We start from the raw sequence: 19,517 nt of genomic DNA, 5'->3' as shown, positions 1-19,517 counted from the left end.
GAGACCCTTGTTGTTGTTATTGTACTTAAGTTGGTTTATAGTAAATGTTGTTGGAAGAAAGTGATCTGCTAAATTGCTTTTGGAGAGTTCTTATGTTCCTAAATTAGTGCCAGTTAACACTTGATGAATTTACGCAGATTTTGTTGCAATGGGATTTGATTTTCCCTGTATTCAAACTGGAGATTCACTTGGAAGACACTCTTAACACGTGATTTGAGATGGCAAGTGTTTCTTTGGGTCGCTAGTGGAGGGACTTGAATTAGAATAGGAAAACAGTCAGAAGAAGAAATGTTTCCTTAGGGAGTCCATGCTTTTCCAGTCTACTTTACTTTTTACTACTTTCATCCCCAGTGGGATGAAACCTGAATGTATTCTGCTCTAAGCACAAGATACTAACAAGTAATGACATTGAGAGCAGGTAAGTTGCTAAAACCCAGATCGGCTCTTAACAGCCCTCTTACCAAGGCAAACTCCCTCATTCCCTGTTTTAGGACATAAAGCATGACCAGGGGTAAGGTTATGATGGCTCCTCAGGAAGTGGTCCTCTTCTTGGAGCTAGCTTCTCTTTGCTCATGGTGACATTTGGCTCAGCTTTATCTTCTGCCCGCTACCTGAAAATGCAGCGTTGTTTCCCCATTCACTACACCCAAACTCTGCTGAAACTGTCAGGTCTACTAGATTGCATCCCAGTTCTTTCACATAACATAGTAGAGTGTGTTTTGTAAGCCCTGTACATGCAGGTAAGAATCCAATGCCAGTGGCATCCCAATGTCAAAGTAGCTAACGCGTCATTAAAAATCAACAGTCAAACCCATGTCAGCTCCAGACTTTGAGGAGGTTGTGCTTCCTGACCATCACAAAAGTCAGGGTAGAATTTTTTTAACTTGTTTTTAATACTTATTTATTTCTGAAAGAGAGAGAGAGACAGACAGACAGACACATAGCATGATCAGGAGAGGGGCAGGAAGAGATAGAGAATCCAAAGCTGGCTCCAGGCTCTGAGCTGTCAGCACAGAGCTGGATGTGGGGCTCAAACTCACAGACCATGAGATCATGACCTGAACTGAAGTCAGAGGCCTAACACACTGAGACACCCAGGCTTCCTGGGTAGAATTTTTAAAGAAGGTCATAATTTGTTCATTGAAAGGTTATGAGTAGACAGCAGAAAATAGAGTTTCATTTTTAAGAAAAGGAAGGGACTTTATGTGTTTGTGTCTACATCTTGAAAAGCCATTAATTATTGCCTTCACTTTCCTCTCTGGGAAATTGCATCATTGGTCTTTCAGGAGGCAGATCCCTCCACTCTAGAAAAGAAACCTCTGAAAACAGTCATCACAAAAACCACAGAACTGGAGACAGCTATGAGACCAATGCTTCTGTGTCTGAGATGTTAGAGCCCCTATTTTACCAGATGGGATTTTTAGGCCTCTTCTTTCTTAATTCCTGTTTTCTCCTGTTCTTTAGGAGCTGTGCTATCAGTGGTAACTGAAAATGTCTGACAGTCTGGATAATGAAGAGAAACCCCCAGCTCCCCCACTGAGAATGAATAGTAACAACCGGGATTCCTCGGCACTCAACCACAGCTCCAAACCACTTCCCATGGCCCCTGAAGAGAAGAATAAGAAAGCCAGGCTTCGCTCTATCTTCCCAGGAGGAGGGGATAAAAGTAAAGTATCAGTGGCCGGGCATTGAAAAGGGGCTAGTTTATGTTTTCCTTGTCACTTTCTTTGTTGGGTAGACATTTCTTAAGTGTTGGCTGTTCAGGGCCTACCTGGCCTTTACATCTACATCTTCAGAGGTTGCCTTTTGTCAGGATAATGTTTGGTTGACTTACTGTGGGTTGACAGAAAATACACTTCTACTGTGTTTGCCTTACACATAAAATTGAATTCATAGCATTAAGCCAAGGGAAATCATAAGTGCAGTAGTGTCTTGACTATATGAACAGCGCCTTTCTTTCTGATAATTTAGAGGGGAATTTAACAGTAATCCTTTTCTAACTGGAAGATGTCCTTATTGGAAATTTGAGTATGGGTGGATTTACTTCTGTATACCTTCATGACAACTATGAAAATTCTGAATTGAGTATGTGGGAGTCAGTCCAACTTGCCACATGATGGTCTTTCTGACTGTATCCTAAGGTGGGAAGAAACTTCTGAGCCATTTGTTTCCTCTCTCAGTCTTCTGCCACTTGTTCCCTCCACGATCAGCCCTATTTGCACTGAGCATCACAACACCATATTGACATTAATCCATGTGTCGTTCATAAAACCATCTGTAATAAGCACTATAGAATCTCTAGTAGATAGTTGTCAGGTTGCATTAATTAGCATAAACTTAAACATGCCTTCTATAAATGCAGCTATTGAGGTGGAAGAGAGTGAAACAAGTACAACTACCCCAGCAAGACAACAAAAAGGCAAGAAGGGTGGTGTCTTTAGAAAAGAAAAGGGACATCCACTATCTACTCCTTCAAGGTAAAACAAATAGTGTCACGTGCCACTTACATGGTGTGAATGAGTCCATGATTCGTACTGTAAGGAAAGCCAAAACTCATATTATGGCCAGGATTGTCTCTTGGACACCCAAGTCACTTAAGAGGTGCTTTATGCATGCTGACTCAAGGATGGAAAGGACAGAAATGTTAAATCCCTACACTGAAGACCAGCAAAAGAACAATGAAGCACTTTCTGTGCAAGGGATCTGTGAAAATTCACAAGGGATTTCAAAAGACATGTTTTCAGACACTGAAGTGGGCCCAGAAAAAAAGTCCTGCTGGGAGCAAGTAATGGTTTGAGAAACTTCTGGTACACTGTGACCTGGAGACCAAGTCTTATGTCACAGTGGTGCCAAAGAAGGAACCATCAGACCCTGCACCTCCTGTGTTGTATCCACCACAACCACAGGAGGTAACCGAAGAAGGAGATTATGTGCCTGCCCAAACCTGCAGTGCTGTTGAGGCTTCCATGCCTTGGAAGCCTTTGAATAATCCTACTTGCCCTTTTGGAGAGCAAGAACCAAGTGATGCCAACGTAAGGTCAGTAAAATCAGAGAGCCTGATGTCTTTGTTTTTTGCCAGTACTTGGGGTGACCTCATGGTGAAACCACTACTGCTTGACACAAAACTATGCCCAAATCTTATCAGATGAAAAAAACCCAAGCCAAGTTTCTGGTGTACTGGCACACCAACAGAAAAGCATGTATAACTCCTCTCCTTAAGGAATGGTTTGAACAATGCTTTCTCGTGGAAGTTCAAGACTAAAGAGAAAAAACAATCTGGAATTCAAAGTCCTGCTGATTTCTCTCAGTTGTTTTGAAATCTCAGATGCATTTGCTAGTGTGCACCTTAATGTTAAGGTTGTCTTTATTTTTATTTTTTTGAGAAAGACCTCATGTGAGTAGGGGGAGAGAGCAGAGGGAGAGAGAGAATCGCAAGCAGGCCCCTCACTGTCAGCACAGCCCGATGTGGGCTTGAACCCACAAACTGTGAGATCATGACCTCAGCTGAAACCAAGAGTCAGACACTTACCTGACTGAGCCACCCAGGTGCCCCAAGGTTGTCTTTATAAAGAGCTGCACGTTTCAGGTCCTTGAGCTCATAGATCAGTGACCCAGCTATTCAAGAAGACTTATACCGAACTAATGTATAATTTTGTTCAAAATGTCACAAAGATTCCTCTGTCTGAAGATCCTATCCCATGGAATTCCAACACTATCACTAATGCTGTATTCCTTTTTTTTTTTAGACCTGAAAAGTTTTTATTTTTTCAACCACTATTGACATATATCTTTATTATATTTTGTTTTACAAAAATGAAAATGTGGTACACATACTTAGTAAACTGATTTCTGTTTTTTTTCTTAAATAGTTTATTGTCAAGTTGGTTTCCATATAACACCCAGTGCTCATCCCAACAAAGGGCACTTATATTCTTTTTTTTAAGTTTATTTATTTATTTTTAAGAGAGAATGTGAGTGCAGGAGGGTGAAAGAGAGAATCCCAAGCATACTCCATGCTGTCTGCTTAGGGCTCGATCTCACTCAGGGCTTGATTGTGATCATGACCTGAGCCAAAATTAAGGATCGGATGCTTAACTGACTGAGCCACCCAGGCACCTCACTAATACAGTTTTCTTACTAAAAGAACCAATAGATAGTTCAACAGAGCATGTCATTAATGCAAGCTGACAAAAGATTTGGCTAGAGATGGTGGCATGCCTTTCAGTGATCTGTCCTGAAGACAAAGTATCTTTGATTTCTTTTTTATTTTTAAAATGTTTTATTTATTTCTGTGAGAGAGAGAGAGGTAGCTGAGCAGGGGAGGGTCAGAGAAAGAGGGAGACACAGAATCTGAAACAGGATCCAGGCTCTAAGCTAGCTGTCAGCACAGAGTCCGACACGGGGCTCAAACCCATGAACCGTGAGATCATGACCTGAGCCGAAGTCGGACACTTTACTGACTGAACCACCCAGGCACCCCAAGACAAAGTATCTTTGGATCAAGAAGAACCTATAGTTGAGAATGAGCATTTGGTACAGGAGCACTCTGGATGAAGTTGAATCTGAACCTGTTGATATTAATTCAAGTGATGTGATGCTACTAGAGGATGACTCTCAGGAAACTTCCAGTACTCCAGAGGTGATTATCATAAGTGATGACAAAGATAATTAGACAACTGTAGGACTGGAGACAAATACAGTTATATACAACTCGTGCAAATTTATTTTATTTTTTTAATGTGTATTTATTTTGAGAGGGAAAGATAGAGCACGAGATGGGGAGGGGTAGAGAGAATCCCAAGCAGGCTCCATGCTGTCAGCACAAGACTGCTGCGGGGCTTGATCTCATGAACCATAATGAAAGATCATGACCTGGGCTGAAATCAAGAGACAGATGCTTAATCGACTGAGCCACTTAGGTGCCTATTCTAATTTTTTAGAATAAGATTAAAACCTTCTCCCAAGAAAATAGTGCAAATTGATACCTTTACATGTCAAACTTTAACCTGTTCAAAGCCTGAGTGATATAGCAGAACTCTGTAAAGAAGTGCTGTGATGCCTTCAAACAATCAATTGGACAGAAATCATCTTTAGCAGGACTTTAATCATCAAGGAGGACCATTTAGTACTATTGCTCGAGAGTTGCTAAGCTGCCTTAAGACAAATTTTGGATGATTTCATTGAACTCTATAAAGAGGTACTAAGAATCTTTTTACATTACTGTATTAGGAAGAAAGTACCCTCAGAAGAGCCTAAATCATAAAGGAGTGCCATTCAGGTGTCGGTGCCAGACACTGTGTAAGCTGCTTTTGGACAAAGTTTAAACAATTTAATTTGAACTATGTACAGAAGTTCTAAAGTATCTTCAGAAAAGAGGAGACAGAATGTTCAGAAAAGAAGCCAATCATTAAGTTTTACCACGTAAATTCACTTTTTTGCTTGATAACAGTAAAAGCACAAGCCAGTTGTTCTAATTTCCGGATTGGATTTCAATGACTATGAGAACATGAAGAGCCATGATTTGAATTAGCAGCTCATCTCCATTCATCCCTCCACTGTTTCCCTCATTTTCCACTGTTTTAATGAGTGATACATTCTCATCACCTGTGGAAATCATCCTAGGATCTCAATGGAGACACTGTAGAACCTATACCCATCATTTAGACTCATTTAAGCCATGTAAACTCTCATTATTCTTTTCACGTAATTTTTGTTGTTATTTTTGTTTTACTGTGCAAAAAATCATTCATGAGGGATTTTAGAAGTTTGCATGGGACCTCACTTCCCTTGCCCTTTGTTTTTGAAATCTCCTAAAATCATACTTTCTTTAGCTGAACACTATTCCCTTGGGGGTTGTTCGGGACCTTGACCCTCATAGGTAAGGAAGGGTCACTGTTTTCATGTTCATGCCTCTAGGTGACTGCTTGGGTTATATCACAGTCAGTCTTCATGAATGGGAAGAGCACTGAACTTGGGGTTCTAACAAACTTGGGTTTGAGTCCACCTCTGCCACTGATTATTGTGACTTTGGGCCAGTCACTGAGTCTCATCATCTGTTAAATGCAGAGAGTGATACCTGGGCTACCTCAAAAGATATTTTTGGTAGTCCAAAGTAATTCTAAATATCAGAGTGCTGCTAAAATGAAAAAGTGCTAAATAATTGTGAGGTGTTACTACATTCGTATCATTTTGGCCCTTAACAAAACAGCCCCAAATAATTAGATTTTTAGAAATCTTGTTTCTTTTTTTGAAGTGTCTTTGTCCTTAACTAGAATTTATTTGCTGATTATAGAAAACTTAAAGAAAATTAAAATTGCCCATAATTTTACAAGCTAAAAATAATAACCATCTGGTTCGATATTTTTCCTCCTATTCCTCCTCCTCATCATCATACAGAACTTGTTTATTGGTATCAAAAAAACAGGAACTAAAGCAGACAGAAAAGATAAAAGTCACCCCTATTCACAAATCTCAGAAACAAAGTTAATGTTTTAGTGGCTTTCTTTCCAGACTTTTTTTTGTGGAGATAGTACACACACACACACACACACACACACACACACACACACACATCCTTTTATACAGTTTTTTACTAATTGAAATCCCAATGTGCACAGTTTTATATCTTTTTACTTAAGATGTGCTTAAAATTTTTAACATGAATATTTTCCTGTATTTTTAAGAAGTTTGATAAATACATTTTTGATGGTGTATAATATTTCATCATATAGTGGTGTCACCATATAGTGGTTTATTTCATTCTGTGGATATTTGAGGTCCTTTCCAAATTTTTGTTATAAATAATGTCACATTGTCTATCTCTGGTTAAATGAAAATATTTTGGTGGCAGCAGAGGTTTTTGCTTAAGAAGTCTCTTTAATAGCTGCATTTCATTGGCCAAATGGAACCTCAAGAGACAGATAGAAGATAGGTAAGAGGCAGTAGATGTAATTTCAAGATTGAGGATATATCTTTGATGGAGACTGTCCCAGCAGCTGAATCTTGGTGTTAAGAGCAAATTAGGGGAGACACTTTGCCACCATTCTATTATACTTTCCTATAGAGAGATTTTCAGAATGTAGAGCAGGAAGAGGACATCCCGAACGAGTGGTTTGATCTTTATGGACCCTGTGAAGTGTGAGACTGATCAGGTCTCTCTTTTCTTGGCTGCTAGAAGGCCTGCAGCCAAATGTGTGGCCCACGCATAGCACTTGTAATGGGACTCTATGGTATGTACGCACTTTGCACTAGCTTTCTTCCGGGCTCCATTTTATGCCTGTCTTTTTCTTTTCCTTTTACTTTCTTATCTACTTTGGATTTATGCTATCATATTGTGTATATTCTTGTAAGCCACCTTAAATCCAATTTGGAGTAAGGAGGGGAGTAAATACATGGATGAATAAATACACATATAAAGAATACACAAATAAATAAACCAGTAGGGCACATGCAACGAGGCAAATGAATCACTCAGGACTCTGAACAATGGCATAGTGCCTCTAAAAATAATAAATGTTAAGGACCTGCAGCTTGGAGGAACATGTGGGAAGAGGCCAGTGAGACTGCATTTTGAGGTGACCTGTTCTGTATGATGTGTGTGTCTTCTGAAGCTTGCTTTCTCTTGTGTCTCGCCCTGCACCTGAGCATAAAGTGTGTTTCAGGGGACATGCCACACTGTGTGAAGGACTGTGCCTTTAGAGAGTACAGTTTATATGTGCTTGGTTTGTGGGGAACCCAGAGAAATTTGGGAGCTGGTGAGCCTGGGCCCCTCTCCCTGGAGGAGCATCAGGGGATAGTTGTATACAAATCAAGTCAAGGCAAATAAGAAGTAATCTACCATTTACTGACCGGTTCCTGGGTGCCAGACCGTGGGCCAGACACTTTACACAGATTGAGTCTTTTAATCTTTAACAGCCACTCTGTATTATCCCCTTCTCACAGATGAGGTAGTTTAAGTTCAAGGCATTTAAGTAGACAGCTGAGAATCACATAGCAAGTGAGGGAAGTCAGGAGTCTACCAGGTCTCTCTGACTCCAAACCCTGTGCTTTTTCTGTTCCATCACACTTCCTTGCAACAGGATGAAGGGACTATGTGGTCAACTAGGCTCTTGGCATCCAAAAGCCAGCAGTGGCTTTCATTTTTCCTTAAGATGGCAGTGCACTTAGAAACCTATCTGAATTTCAGAAAAGGGGACTATTTTTCTTAATCATCACTCAGAAGGAAAGAAAACTTTTTCGTGTTTTTTTTTTTTTTTTAAAGAAATGGTGGTAAGAAAATATTCTTGACAACAGAGATGTGCTAACATTTGATTTGGGTATTTTGTGGGTTAGAAAATATTTGGTGTATATACTTGCTAAAATATTGCTTATGTTAGAAAGTCAAGGCTCTAAATGAGTGTGTTCATATATGTGAAAAAGTTCTTAAAACGCCAGATAGTGTTGTTATTGTATTGCATATATACTGTTTTGACTCCTAGAGTATGCCATCTTCTCTATACACTACACAAGAAGCTTTACTGTGCAACGATTATATTAAAGAATATTCTCAGCTTATCCTTTATGGTCATGTTATCAGATGTTCTGGTCAATGCCACCACTAACTTTAATCCAATTCATGCAAATAAAAAATAGTGTGATACCTAGATGGAACAGCATGCAGTCTTTCTTCAGTGATGCTGGAGACCCATTGGGATCTTGCAGTAATTCAAGATTCTTATCATTGCTGGTGGGAGGCCCAATTAATAGAAGGCCCTGTTATCAGAAAGCCAGATGTCAGAGACTGCTACTTCCTGAATGGTATTTACATTCTTCTTGAGTCTCCAAATGTAAACCATACCGCTCAGCAGAGTGCTCTTGGAAGACCACTGCCCTGCTCTTTGGGAAGCCTGAAGGACGTGGCATCTTGCTTGTCCTCCAAGGTCAGTGCTATGCCCCAGGAGAAGAGCCTCCTTTACTCCTAGAAGTGCCCCATGGTTTAAATGGTAAGAAGGTAGGATAATGATGCCCTCTATCTACTAGAGCCTGTGCTTCTACATCAAGGCCAATAAACAGGGAAATTGAGTACAAATATGCTGGCCCACTAAAATGAGCAGATGGTCAAATTCAAGTATGGAATGCTGGATTGGGAGATAGATACACAAAAGGAAAGAAACAACAGAGAGATATAAATTGAGAGAGGAAGTAATATGTGAGGGGGAGGTTGGGGATAGAGAGGATCCTGGGGATAGATGAGAAGAGAGGAAGAAAGAAGACAGTTGTATCAAACATTAAAACAAATTATTGAAAAGAGAGGAAAACTAACACTAGCTGAGGCATATGAGGCTACTTCCCTCCTTAAAGCAAATGAAGCCTTTTTTATTTCCCCCTCTCTCAAACTTGTGCCCTATGTAACTATCCACACAATCAGGAGTGTCTGGTTTCGGACAATGCCTCATATTTGTTTTTTTTTTGTCTTCAAACATTTTCCACTGAAATCGTTGCATGTGTGAACTGGGTGTAAATACAAGGGTATGTTGCCTGGAAGGAGATTGGTAAGAGTCCTGACGATTTGCCAGAATGATCACTGTTGCTGAATGGTTCTGAAGATGATAACACTGAAGGTGATGGCTGTCTGTGTGTGAGTGGAGGTCACTAGAAGGGCTCCCATGGGACCATCATTTTCTTTCCCCCATCATTCTCATGGAACACCCAACTTATGAATTAAGTTGTAGCTGCTCTTGCAGAATAAGGTGCCACTTTGAAGTTTTTATATGTACATTAAAGGCTGCTGATTTATGGAGAGTACATACTGTTTTCCATAGCCACCAAAGACCTGGCAGGAGAAAACGGACTTACTGTTTCCACAGAGGGAATGAACCAGGCATAAAGAAATTCCAGATATTAAATACTGTGAATGACCAAGGGTGAAATTTTCTAGGTTCCTCTACCAGGACTCTAGCAGGCTTTACCTGAAGGAGGAGAATGAGCCCTCAACCCTGGGCCTTCCCACCTCTCTACTCCTGGGATTTGCTAATCTCATAAAAGATTATAAGAGCAGTAAATATTTAAAACAGGCCAGTTTAACCTTCTTTCTTGGTAGTTCTGTATTCAAGGACATCGCCCACACGGTGGAAGTGCTGGGTGACAAGTGGCAGATTACTTTGTTCTCCAGTAACAAAACAAGTAACTCCATTACAAGTAACAGAGTCACCCTGTTACTTGAGTATATTGCTAATGAGATGATGTGTTTGGGACAGTAGTTCTAGGGATATTATTGTGTTAACAGGGCTTTCATACCAGTTACCTCCTTCAGATCTCTTATGATGAAAGCAAGGACTATCCCGGATTATATAGAGGAAGGCACAAAGTTAGAGACTCTGAAGTTACATGACTTCCTTAGAATTACCCCACTATGAATTTACAAAGCAAGGCATTGTAACTTGGATCGTCCCCAACTCCTAATCCAATGGTGGTTGAACATGATACTGCTTATCATAAAATGGGAGTTCCCTAACTTGCTTCGAAAATAAGGTCTTAGCCAATGGAATAGGCACAAAATGGAATTTTTACATGTGAGTGAAGCCCAGGTGAATCCAACCCACTTTCTCAATCTGCAGTCACAACAGTAGTCTTACCTTTTTGTCTTGACGAGTTACTCCTGAGAGTCTGACTTGCTAGCCAAAAGTAACAGCTTTTGTAAAAAAAAAAAAAAAAATTATTACTTTTCCCTGAGTCCACTGTTATTCTGGGAGCGTTTAAGTATTTTTCTATTACAAAAATAATAACTGATGCTTTTACAATTAAATGATTAAAGAACTATATTAAAATAGAACACAAGAGTCACCTCTCATGCCTTCTCTTAGATTCGTTTATAATCCAGTATTTAAAGAGTTGGGTCTTTTTTCCTCATTTAATAGACACCTTTTTTTCCTTTTCTGCACAGAATCAGTATATATTTTGCCCAGGATGCTAGGTTTAAGCCAAAAATACATCTGTTACATAGAACCTCTTTTTAAATCTTTTACCACCTTGTGCTGTCAATTTCTTTAAATACTTGGAGCCAAGAATAAAATCTATTTCTGTGCCTAACTTTCCATTGTCGTTACCACATAGTACTTTCAAGTAGTTCCAATGGGAAAACTAAATTTGAAGACCCACAAATGACATTCTACCAAAGGAAAAGTAAAGAGAGGAAAACTAAAGAATCATTTTCTCCCATGGGTAAGGAGACGTGCACATTTCATGAAACTAATAAATAATCGCAGATCCCCTCTCAAAATATGCCCCCAAACCATATGTGTTTATAGAGCAGAGTGCCAGGGATAAGAACCATCTTACAGATACCAGTCCCTCTGGGACTATTGCTCTCTTGGACACCACCTGCAGGGCTGCTGTTGCCATAGGAAGAATTGTATCCCAGAACTGCTCTGGAATACTTATTGTTACCGAAGTGTAAGGTTTCAGAAAGTTTCCTTCTGGGGAGTTGTTGCACAGTGTGTGCTGTGACCCACAAATCAGAGGATGGAGCAGAATGGCATTGTTTTTTTCTCTTGAATTAAAACAACCCCAATACCTAATTTACTTTCCTGTTAAGTAGACACTAAGATATTTTAATTCTTAAAGGCCACAAGGGCAGCATTCTGTAAATGATCTTTGTGAGGCATTGACTAGCTGCCTCTTAGTGAATTAGAGAAGTTAATGGACCAAAGAAAACACCTATCACCCAGCTAAAGCGTGACCAAATCACTAAGGATAGTCTATTAGGGAAAGTAAAGGCTGTTGCCCCTAGAAGTTGTAGAGCCCTTTAAAAATACTTCTATGTCCTCTTAACATGGCTCTCTGAGAGCAAAGCCAGGAATACAGAGATGACAAGTAAGCATTTTAGTATGACAGATCTCTAACTCAGCCCCTGCCAGAAATGGCTTCTATGTCTGCACAGGTTTTTTGGCTTCAGGAATGCAAAACACTTGAGTACAGGTTGTACCTGGGCAGGGGGAATGGGTCAAAGAGCAGAGAGAGAAGGGTTTCTAGTGTCAAGCTAAGCAACGGTTGTGGGATGAGGGTCACTCCCAGGAGAGCTCCAACCCCAGCAACTTCAGTGCAAGCCTCCTCGCAAAATATTTTATTAGGCCTCCTTTATCTCAAAAGGCCTTGTGGAAAATCACAGGATAGAGACGCGCAACCAGCCAATGCATAAATCTGGGCTGCATGCTGACTTTAAATACAGATCTTGTTTACTAGCTAGTTTAACAGAAAAATGAGATAGAACAGAATTGGACATTAATATTGGTCTTCCTGGAGCAGTTTTCATAATTCATTTGTGTACTTCACTCAGGAAAGATCTGTATCTTAAATTTTTTAAATTTATTTTTCTTAAATTTTTTTGTTTATTCATTTTTGAGAAAGAGACAGAGTGTGAGCTGGGGAGGGTCGGAGAGAGAGGGAAATACAGAATCCAAAGCAGGCTCCAGGCTCTGAGCTGTCAGCACAGAGCCCGATGTGGGGCTTGAACTCACGAACCATGAGATCATGACCTGAGCTGAAGTCGAACACCCAACTGACTGAGCCACCCAGGCACCCTGACCTGTGTCTGACTTTTATGTGCCTAGCTCTGTGCTGAGTGTTGTGGGGGACACTGCATAGAAGACAAGCTTTTCTTCCTGTCCTTTCCCCTGGATTGTAACTTCCCATGTAGTTGCAGAAATCACACAGTTTCTAGAAAATGCCTAGTAGGTGATCTTAGAGGCAACAGATGGAGTAGCAGATAGGTTCTCCCCATTCCATACCCACCCTACATTTTTATCCTCAGCCTGTGTGAAATAAGCTACCATTTTGAATCCTTCCTACCATGCCTTGTGTACCTAGCAGTGCATAGCTCCTGGCTATGTACCTTCTCTATTGTATCATCCACCTGTTCAAAAACCTTTTCTAGCACATTCTTTATTACCATCTCTAATTTCATCTTCCTTCCTGCTTTCCATACCCTATCTATTTACCCTTCTGGCTTCTCAAGTCCTCATCAATATGCTTTATATGTTCCTATGTGCCAGCTTTGATTCTCCTGGGTTTTGGTTTTTTTTTTTTTTTTTTTTCTATTTTAGGCGTCTTACTCTTTCCTGCCTATGCATTCTTTAAGACCATCTCTCAAGTCCTACCTATTCCAGTAAGCCTCACTGTCCACCACAGACTTTTGTCCTTTCTTGATAGGCTACAGCATTTATACTCTATCTTTTCAACTAGCACCTAAGTTTCTTTTTTTAATGTTTATTTTTTCTTTTTTGAGAGAGAGTGAGTAAGTGAGGAAGGGGCAGAGAGAGAGGGAGAGAAAATCCCAAGCAGGTTCCACACTGTCAGTGCAGAATCCAATGCAGGGCTAAATCTCACCAACCATGAGATCATAACCTGAGCCAAAACCAAGGGTCAGACACTTAACTGACTGAACCACACCACGTAAGTTTCTTTGGTCTGGTAGTATTGGTTGCTATTTCTAATTTGCCAAGTTTATTTCCCCAATCAGACTACAAGTTTAGAATGTTACTTAAGTTCCTAATGAGCTGCCTAGCACAGTCTGTCACTACACTAATCCACAATTCTGTGTACGCTTTCAAAGGAAAAGGGAACTGAGAGAATAGCAGGACAGAGTGGTTCCTAAGAGACAAAGTTGTGAAATGTGTGCTGTGGGGTTTTTTCCCCTTTGGAAAGATTATTTCTGTGTTTTACATAATATTTTACTTTTAGTAAATTAGTTTACTAAATTAATTTACTAGTTTACTAATATTAGTTTACTTTTAGTTTTCTGTATTAATGTGGCTTTATACTTTTAATGTTTATTTTTGATAAAGAGAGAGAACAGGGGAGGGACAGAGAAAGAGAGAGACAGAGGATCCGGAGCAGGCTCCACAGTGACAGCAGCAAGCTAAATGTGGGGCTTAAACCCACGAATTGCAAGATCATGACCTGAGCTGAAGTCCTATGCTCAACCAACTGAGCCACTCAGGCTCCCTTAATATGGCTTTAAATGTCACTTTTTATTATGCCATATACCATAACTTTGCATGCTCTCTATTGCTTTTAAAAAAAAAATTATCATTCTTCTGTGCTCTTAGGCTACACTTATGTAGGAAAGCATTTGTCCATGTTTGTTCTCTGTCATTCCCTTTCTTTTCCTGCATGCTCTGTTTTCAAGGAACTAGAAAGTGCTCTAAACTGTAATTCTGGATGTGATCATATGATATCATCCAATGAGAAGGCCCAACAAAAAACTTCCAGGAATTTTAGAGGAAGGGCACAAGTGGAATTTCTACAACAAGGAAGATTCAGGTGACAGTCTCCTAAAACACTTTGAGAAGGCAGGCATAGCACCATCCAGGGATTTCATCTGGGGAAGAATTGGGTGCTTTGCTATACCTTGAACCTTGCCCAATTGTGTTGCCAATAAATGCTTTTGACCCCAACGTGGCACCTGGCAAGAGGTGTGCCTGAATGAGTGCAGTCATCCCCACTATTGAGGAAAAACAGCAACATTGCTGCCACCATCATCTTCAACTATAACAAGTACGTTAAAACATACCCTCCCACCCCAAGGCATTTTTAGGGAACCTAGGCTATTGTCTCCTCATCCATGAACACATAATGGCAGATAGGCATGACCTGTCTCCAGATATTGGGTCTCATTTCATATAATGAAGGTTATTCATCCATTCATTGATTTATTCATTTGCTTATTCATCAAATATTTATTGAATCAGGTACTGTGTTAGAGAGATGTTAGGATGCAGAGGTGAATAAGTCCCAGTTCCTACTTTTAAGGATCTGATGGCATAGTGACGGACCCAAACAAGTCAGTCAATGATTACAGTTTAGTGTGGTAAGTGCAATATAGAAGTGAACACTGAGGAAGGGCATCTATTCAAGACTGAGAGAAAGTTAGAGAAGTCTTCTTGGAGTAAGTGACCACTGAACCAGGGTGAGCCTTAAAGAAGGAATAGAACTAGCCATGTAAGGGATAGATTGTATTCTAGATAGAAAGAGCAGCATTATGAAGACAGGCATGACACATTGTTAGTTGAGGGTCTATGAATTCAACTACAAGTAGTTTCGAATAGCTAGTGCATTGATTTGAGGGGGAGAGAGGGGTGGGAGATGGAGCCATGGAAGTAGTTTGGAATAGGATCTTGTAGGGCTTATATACACCATGCTAAGGGCTTTGAATTCAATTTTGAAGGCAAAGGGGGAAGTATTGAAGTAGAGGAACGGTATCAGATTTGTGTTTCAAAATCTCACTCTAGCCCCAGGAGAAGAATGGATTGTGTGGAGGGATGGAAGGAGACAGATCAAGCTTTTGGAGTTATGTAGGTGAAAAATGACAGTGCCTGACCGAAGGGCCAGTATCAGTAAAAGTGGAAGAGGACAATGCAGAGAGAATATTCAGGAGGAAGCATTAACAGAGCTAGGAAACCAAGCAGATGATGAGAAGCTAGAAGAGGGTGAGGTAGGGAACACAGGAGGGGTTGTAATTTCTTGTTTCACATGGGAAAAGGCAGCAGAAAATTTGTTCACTTTTGAAAATATTTAGAGTGAGGGGTCTAGGAGGTATCCAGATGGAGGTGTTCAAAATGCAACCCCATAGGGTCGGGGTACAGCAGAGAGGTCTGGGCTGGACAGACATACAGGGAGTCACTAGTGTAGATGGGAAACCATACAAGTAGATAGGTGACTGAAAGGTGAAGCATGTTGGTGCGAAGAGATGAGGACCTGGGACACCTCCTGGGAACTACTGTTTAGAGTCAATGGAAGACCCAGAAATGTAGGTACAGGCTCTCGGAAAGGAATTGTATAAAAGATGGCAACAAGGATTAGTCTCATGAACTTCATGGTCAGCAATGTCAGTTTTGCCTGAGAGGTCAGCAGTTGTAAGGACCAGAAAGTGGGCAATTTCAAGGAGGAAATTTAATTTGAGACCTCAGAGACTTGTTGCAGTGGTTTGGGGAGTGCAGGTTAAGGTAGCCTAGATTGCCTTTTCAAGAAGTTTATTCCAAAGAAGGAAAGACTGAGAGACTATGGCAGTAGAGAAAGATGTGAGGTGGCAGAGGGTTTTAATTTCTAAGGACAAAATAGATCTCAGTAGGTCTTGTAGGTCAGATAGGGTGTCAGTAGAGAGGGAGAGATTGAAGATACAAGAATAATAGGCAATAATTAGTGGTGTTAGACCCTTGGAGAAGTGAGAGAGAGAAACCTTTGGCAAGAGGGGACATGCTTCCAGTGAGACTTGAGAACATGTTACTGATGGAGATCAACCCAACTGGAATGGGAGAGGAAACGAAGTCAGAGCAGTTCCAAATTGATGGCCTCCAGTTTTCTCAGTGAAGCAGAAGGAATTTCATATGTGGAAAGTCAAGGGGGAGAGGTGGGTGAGGCAGAAGTTTGAGTAAAGTGGAAACATTCTGGAATATTCAGTAAGAATGAGTGGGAAAGGAAGTTGGCAATAGGCAAGAAGAATATTGTCAAATGCCATCAATGACCAAACAATGATCTCTGACTTTTGTAAAAAGTATGCATGGCTGTGCAAATTTTTTTCCTCCAACAACTCATCAGCCTTAGTATAGAAGTGGAGGTTTCGTGGGTGGATTGTATCAGAGTAGGTTTTTGCAAGAAAATTGCAAGAGTGGGTCAAAGGGTGGCACTGCTTCCAGGGCAGTTGCTTAAGAGCAATTTAAATGATGAACCAGGGGTACCTAGATGACTCAGTCAGTTAAGCATCTGACTCTTGATTTTGGCTCAGGTCATGATCTCATGGTTCATGAGTTCATGATCCCATGTCAGGCTCTGCACTGACAGCATGGAGCCTGCTTGGGATTCTCTCTCTTCCTCTGTCTCTTCCCACCCCCTCCACTCATGCCCACCCTTTCTCTCAAATAAATAAACTTAAATTTTAAATGATGGACAAAACAGTGTAGGCCAGGAGAAAGCTAGGAACTTGGCTAAAAATGGAGGGATCCAGAAACTACAGGCTTTGTTGAGATGAAAGAACAAGTAAAATACGATTAAGGTCTGGAAAGAGAGGGCTAGAAGGATGAGAGGCTACTATAACAGGGTTTAATGTTTCAAAGAAAGGGTAATTCTGGATAATGAAAAGGCCTGGAGTACCTTTGCTCCTCCACTCCATCTGCTCTTATGAAGCTTAGAAAATCATTTGCCCAGTTCCCACCTCCAGAAATACTGATACAGTAGGTCCTGGTGGGGCCTAGACATTGGTCTTCCATGGAACTCTGCAGGTTATTCTGATGAACAGCCTTGGTTGAGAACCCCAACCAAGGTTCTGAGTTAGTGGTGGCCATGGAAGTAGATTGAAGTTGAAGAGAGTGAAATTCATTAGAATTGACGGGGGCCAAGAGTTAAAAGGATAAAGTGTGAAAATGTGTCCACTTATATATCATGTTTCACAGAGCAATGATAGTATTGAGGGTAGGAAGGAAGACTGGGAGCCCAAGTCCTCAATGGATAAGGGGACCTGGTTGAAGAGCACTAAAGGACAATAACCTCAATGGAAGGGGTTTTGTAGGCAAGTGCAGAAGTACTGATCTCAGATAAACAGGTTGGAATGAAAAAGCGGGAAACCCTGCCCTCCCCCATTTCTCCAGGCCTAAGGACTTGGGATAGGGAAGAATGAGAAGCATCCATCAGAATTATCTGAGGAAGTGGTACCCTTGGAGAGTAGAATTTAAAATTGTTTTTCTCCACCCCAGTTGCTTTTTTTTAATGCTTATTTATTTTTGAGAGAGAGACAGAGCGCGAGTCAGGGAAGGGCAGAGAGAGAGGGAGACACAGAATCTGAAGCAGGCTGCAGGCTCCATGCTGTCAGTGCAGAGCCCAATGTGGGGCTTGAACTCATGAACGATGAGATCATGACCTGAGCTGAAGTCAGATGCTTAACTGACTGAGCCAACCAATCACCCCTTCACCCCAGTTGATTAATGGAAATACCTGAAGAGCTTTAAAAATTAAAGGTGCTGGGTTCTGCCCCAGACTAACTGAATCTGAATCTCTGGGGGTGAGGATCTGATGTCTCTCCCTCTTCTCTTTCACTCTCTCTCATAAGATTCTTAGATGAGAGAGATGCACAGTGAATTTTGGGAACTGGAGGCAAGAAGTAAAGAGAACATTTAATGAGAGGTTGAAGGTGTAGAGGGATTGGTAATGGGGCAAGATATAGCCACTGGGGAAATGCAGAATACTGATTGGGGTAGGGTGTATAGGAAATGATAGATTATTAGAGGGGCTTTTCTTTCTTTATAAGGTAGTGGAATGGAGAAAGATGTCAGGATGAGAGACTCTGGAGAGGTTCACTGGCCCCTGCAATGAGAACTCATGTGCACCCAGAGGGTCCCAGGGGCAAACACTTTGCTGTTTATGATGTGGCCTTCATTCTGTATTCCAGTAGAATATGGGTGATACACTTAGAAAGTGGTACTCATTTAGGCTTCTGCTCTCTGCAAATATCAACCCAGAGCTGATTAAGCTGAGTCTTATCAACCCAAGATTCAGGTTAAACTGAAGCTTAATGTAAACAACCAATGCTGAGTAGAATTTTCTCGGGGAGATACATATCAGTGCTCCTGAAAAAGACAAAAAAATCCTCATCTCATCTAAGCTCCATTCAATACTAAACATTTTCTGAAGATTAGGACTCAAAAATGTTGGGTTTTTTTAAAAAATGTTACTGAATAGTAAATAGTGTAGCTGTTAAGAACATATGTTCTATAAACATAGGACCTTGGTTCAAACTCTGGCTCTGGCACCTCCCAGCTGTATAACCTTAGGTATGTGGTTGAACCTCACTCTCATTTTCCTTATTTAGAAGAACAATAATTAGACAATAATAATAAGGACTGTCTAGTGGGATTAACTGAATATTCCATATATGATAATCATTAAGTGTACAGACATAAGCCAGGTGCTAGGGAGTGTGAGAATGAATAAAATATAGGCTCTGCTGTCAAGTGTCTCAAATTTTAGCTAGAGAGACAGGTATGTAAAGAAGAAATAACAATCCAGTGTTTCAGACATGCCAGGCTCAGAGTTTGCCCTGGACAGGTCTGTGGGAGCCTGAAGAGAAGGGCATTTAACTTTGTCTGGAGAGGGAACACAGGACAAGACTTTCCAAAGAAAAGGAAGCCCAAGAGTGAAAAGTAAGGACTAATGGGAGTTATCCACCCAAATTGCAGGAGGTAGGGAGAGGGATCATGGTAAGAGATAAGACTTTCCAGACCTTAGCTTAGTATGAAAGTCTTGGCAGTAATAAAAAATCCAGAAGTTTGGGGAGCATGACATGGGTATGGGACAGTGGCATAGTCTTGTCTATGGCAAGAATAGATAATGGAGAGGTGAGCTGGAAGCAGATCCTGGAGGTCCTTGGGCAGCATTCTCATAAGCATGAACTTTTACCATATGGGTAATGGGGAACCATTTAAGAATCTTAAAGGCAGGAATGTGGTCAGATTTGTATATTCCAAAGGCTGCTCTGGCCACAAAGTAACGAA

The 19,517-nt window shown here is 40.8% G+C and overlaps 1 protein-coding gene across 9 annotated transcripts in view; it reads left to right on the top strand.

Annotated features, from left to right (window-relative positions):
* PAK3 (p21 (RAC1) activated kinase 3) overlaps positions 1 to 19,517 on the top strand; it is a 139,781-nt gene that overhangs the window by 26,613 nt on the left and 93,651 nt on the right. For all 9 annotated transcript variants that reach the window (XM_039247416.1, XM_039247413.1, XM_039247412.1 and 6 more), the window contains one exon: positions 1,465 to 1,666. In XM_039247416.1, coding sequence (XP_039103347.1) covers positions 1,492 to 1,666 — 175 coding nt within the window. In that variant the 5' untranslated portion in view covers positions 1,465 to 1,491. The remainder of the gene's footprint in view (positions 1 to 1,464; positions 1,667 to 19,517) is intronic.

The sequence above is a fragment of the Hyaena hyaena genome, unplaced genomic scaffold (genome assembly GCF_003009895.1).
Source record: "Hyaena hyaena isolate Hyena2069 unplaced genomic scaffold, ASM300989v1 scaffold_297, whole genome shotgun sequence".
Taxonomy (NCBI): Eukaryota; Metazoa; Chordata; class Mammalia; order Carnivora; family Hyaenidae; genus Hyaena; species Hyaena hyaena.
The sequence above is the reverse complement of the archived record's forward strand: the minus strand, read 5'-3'. Positions and strand labels throughout refer to the sequence as shown.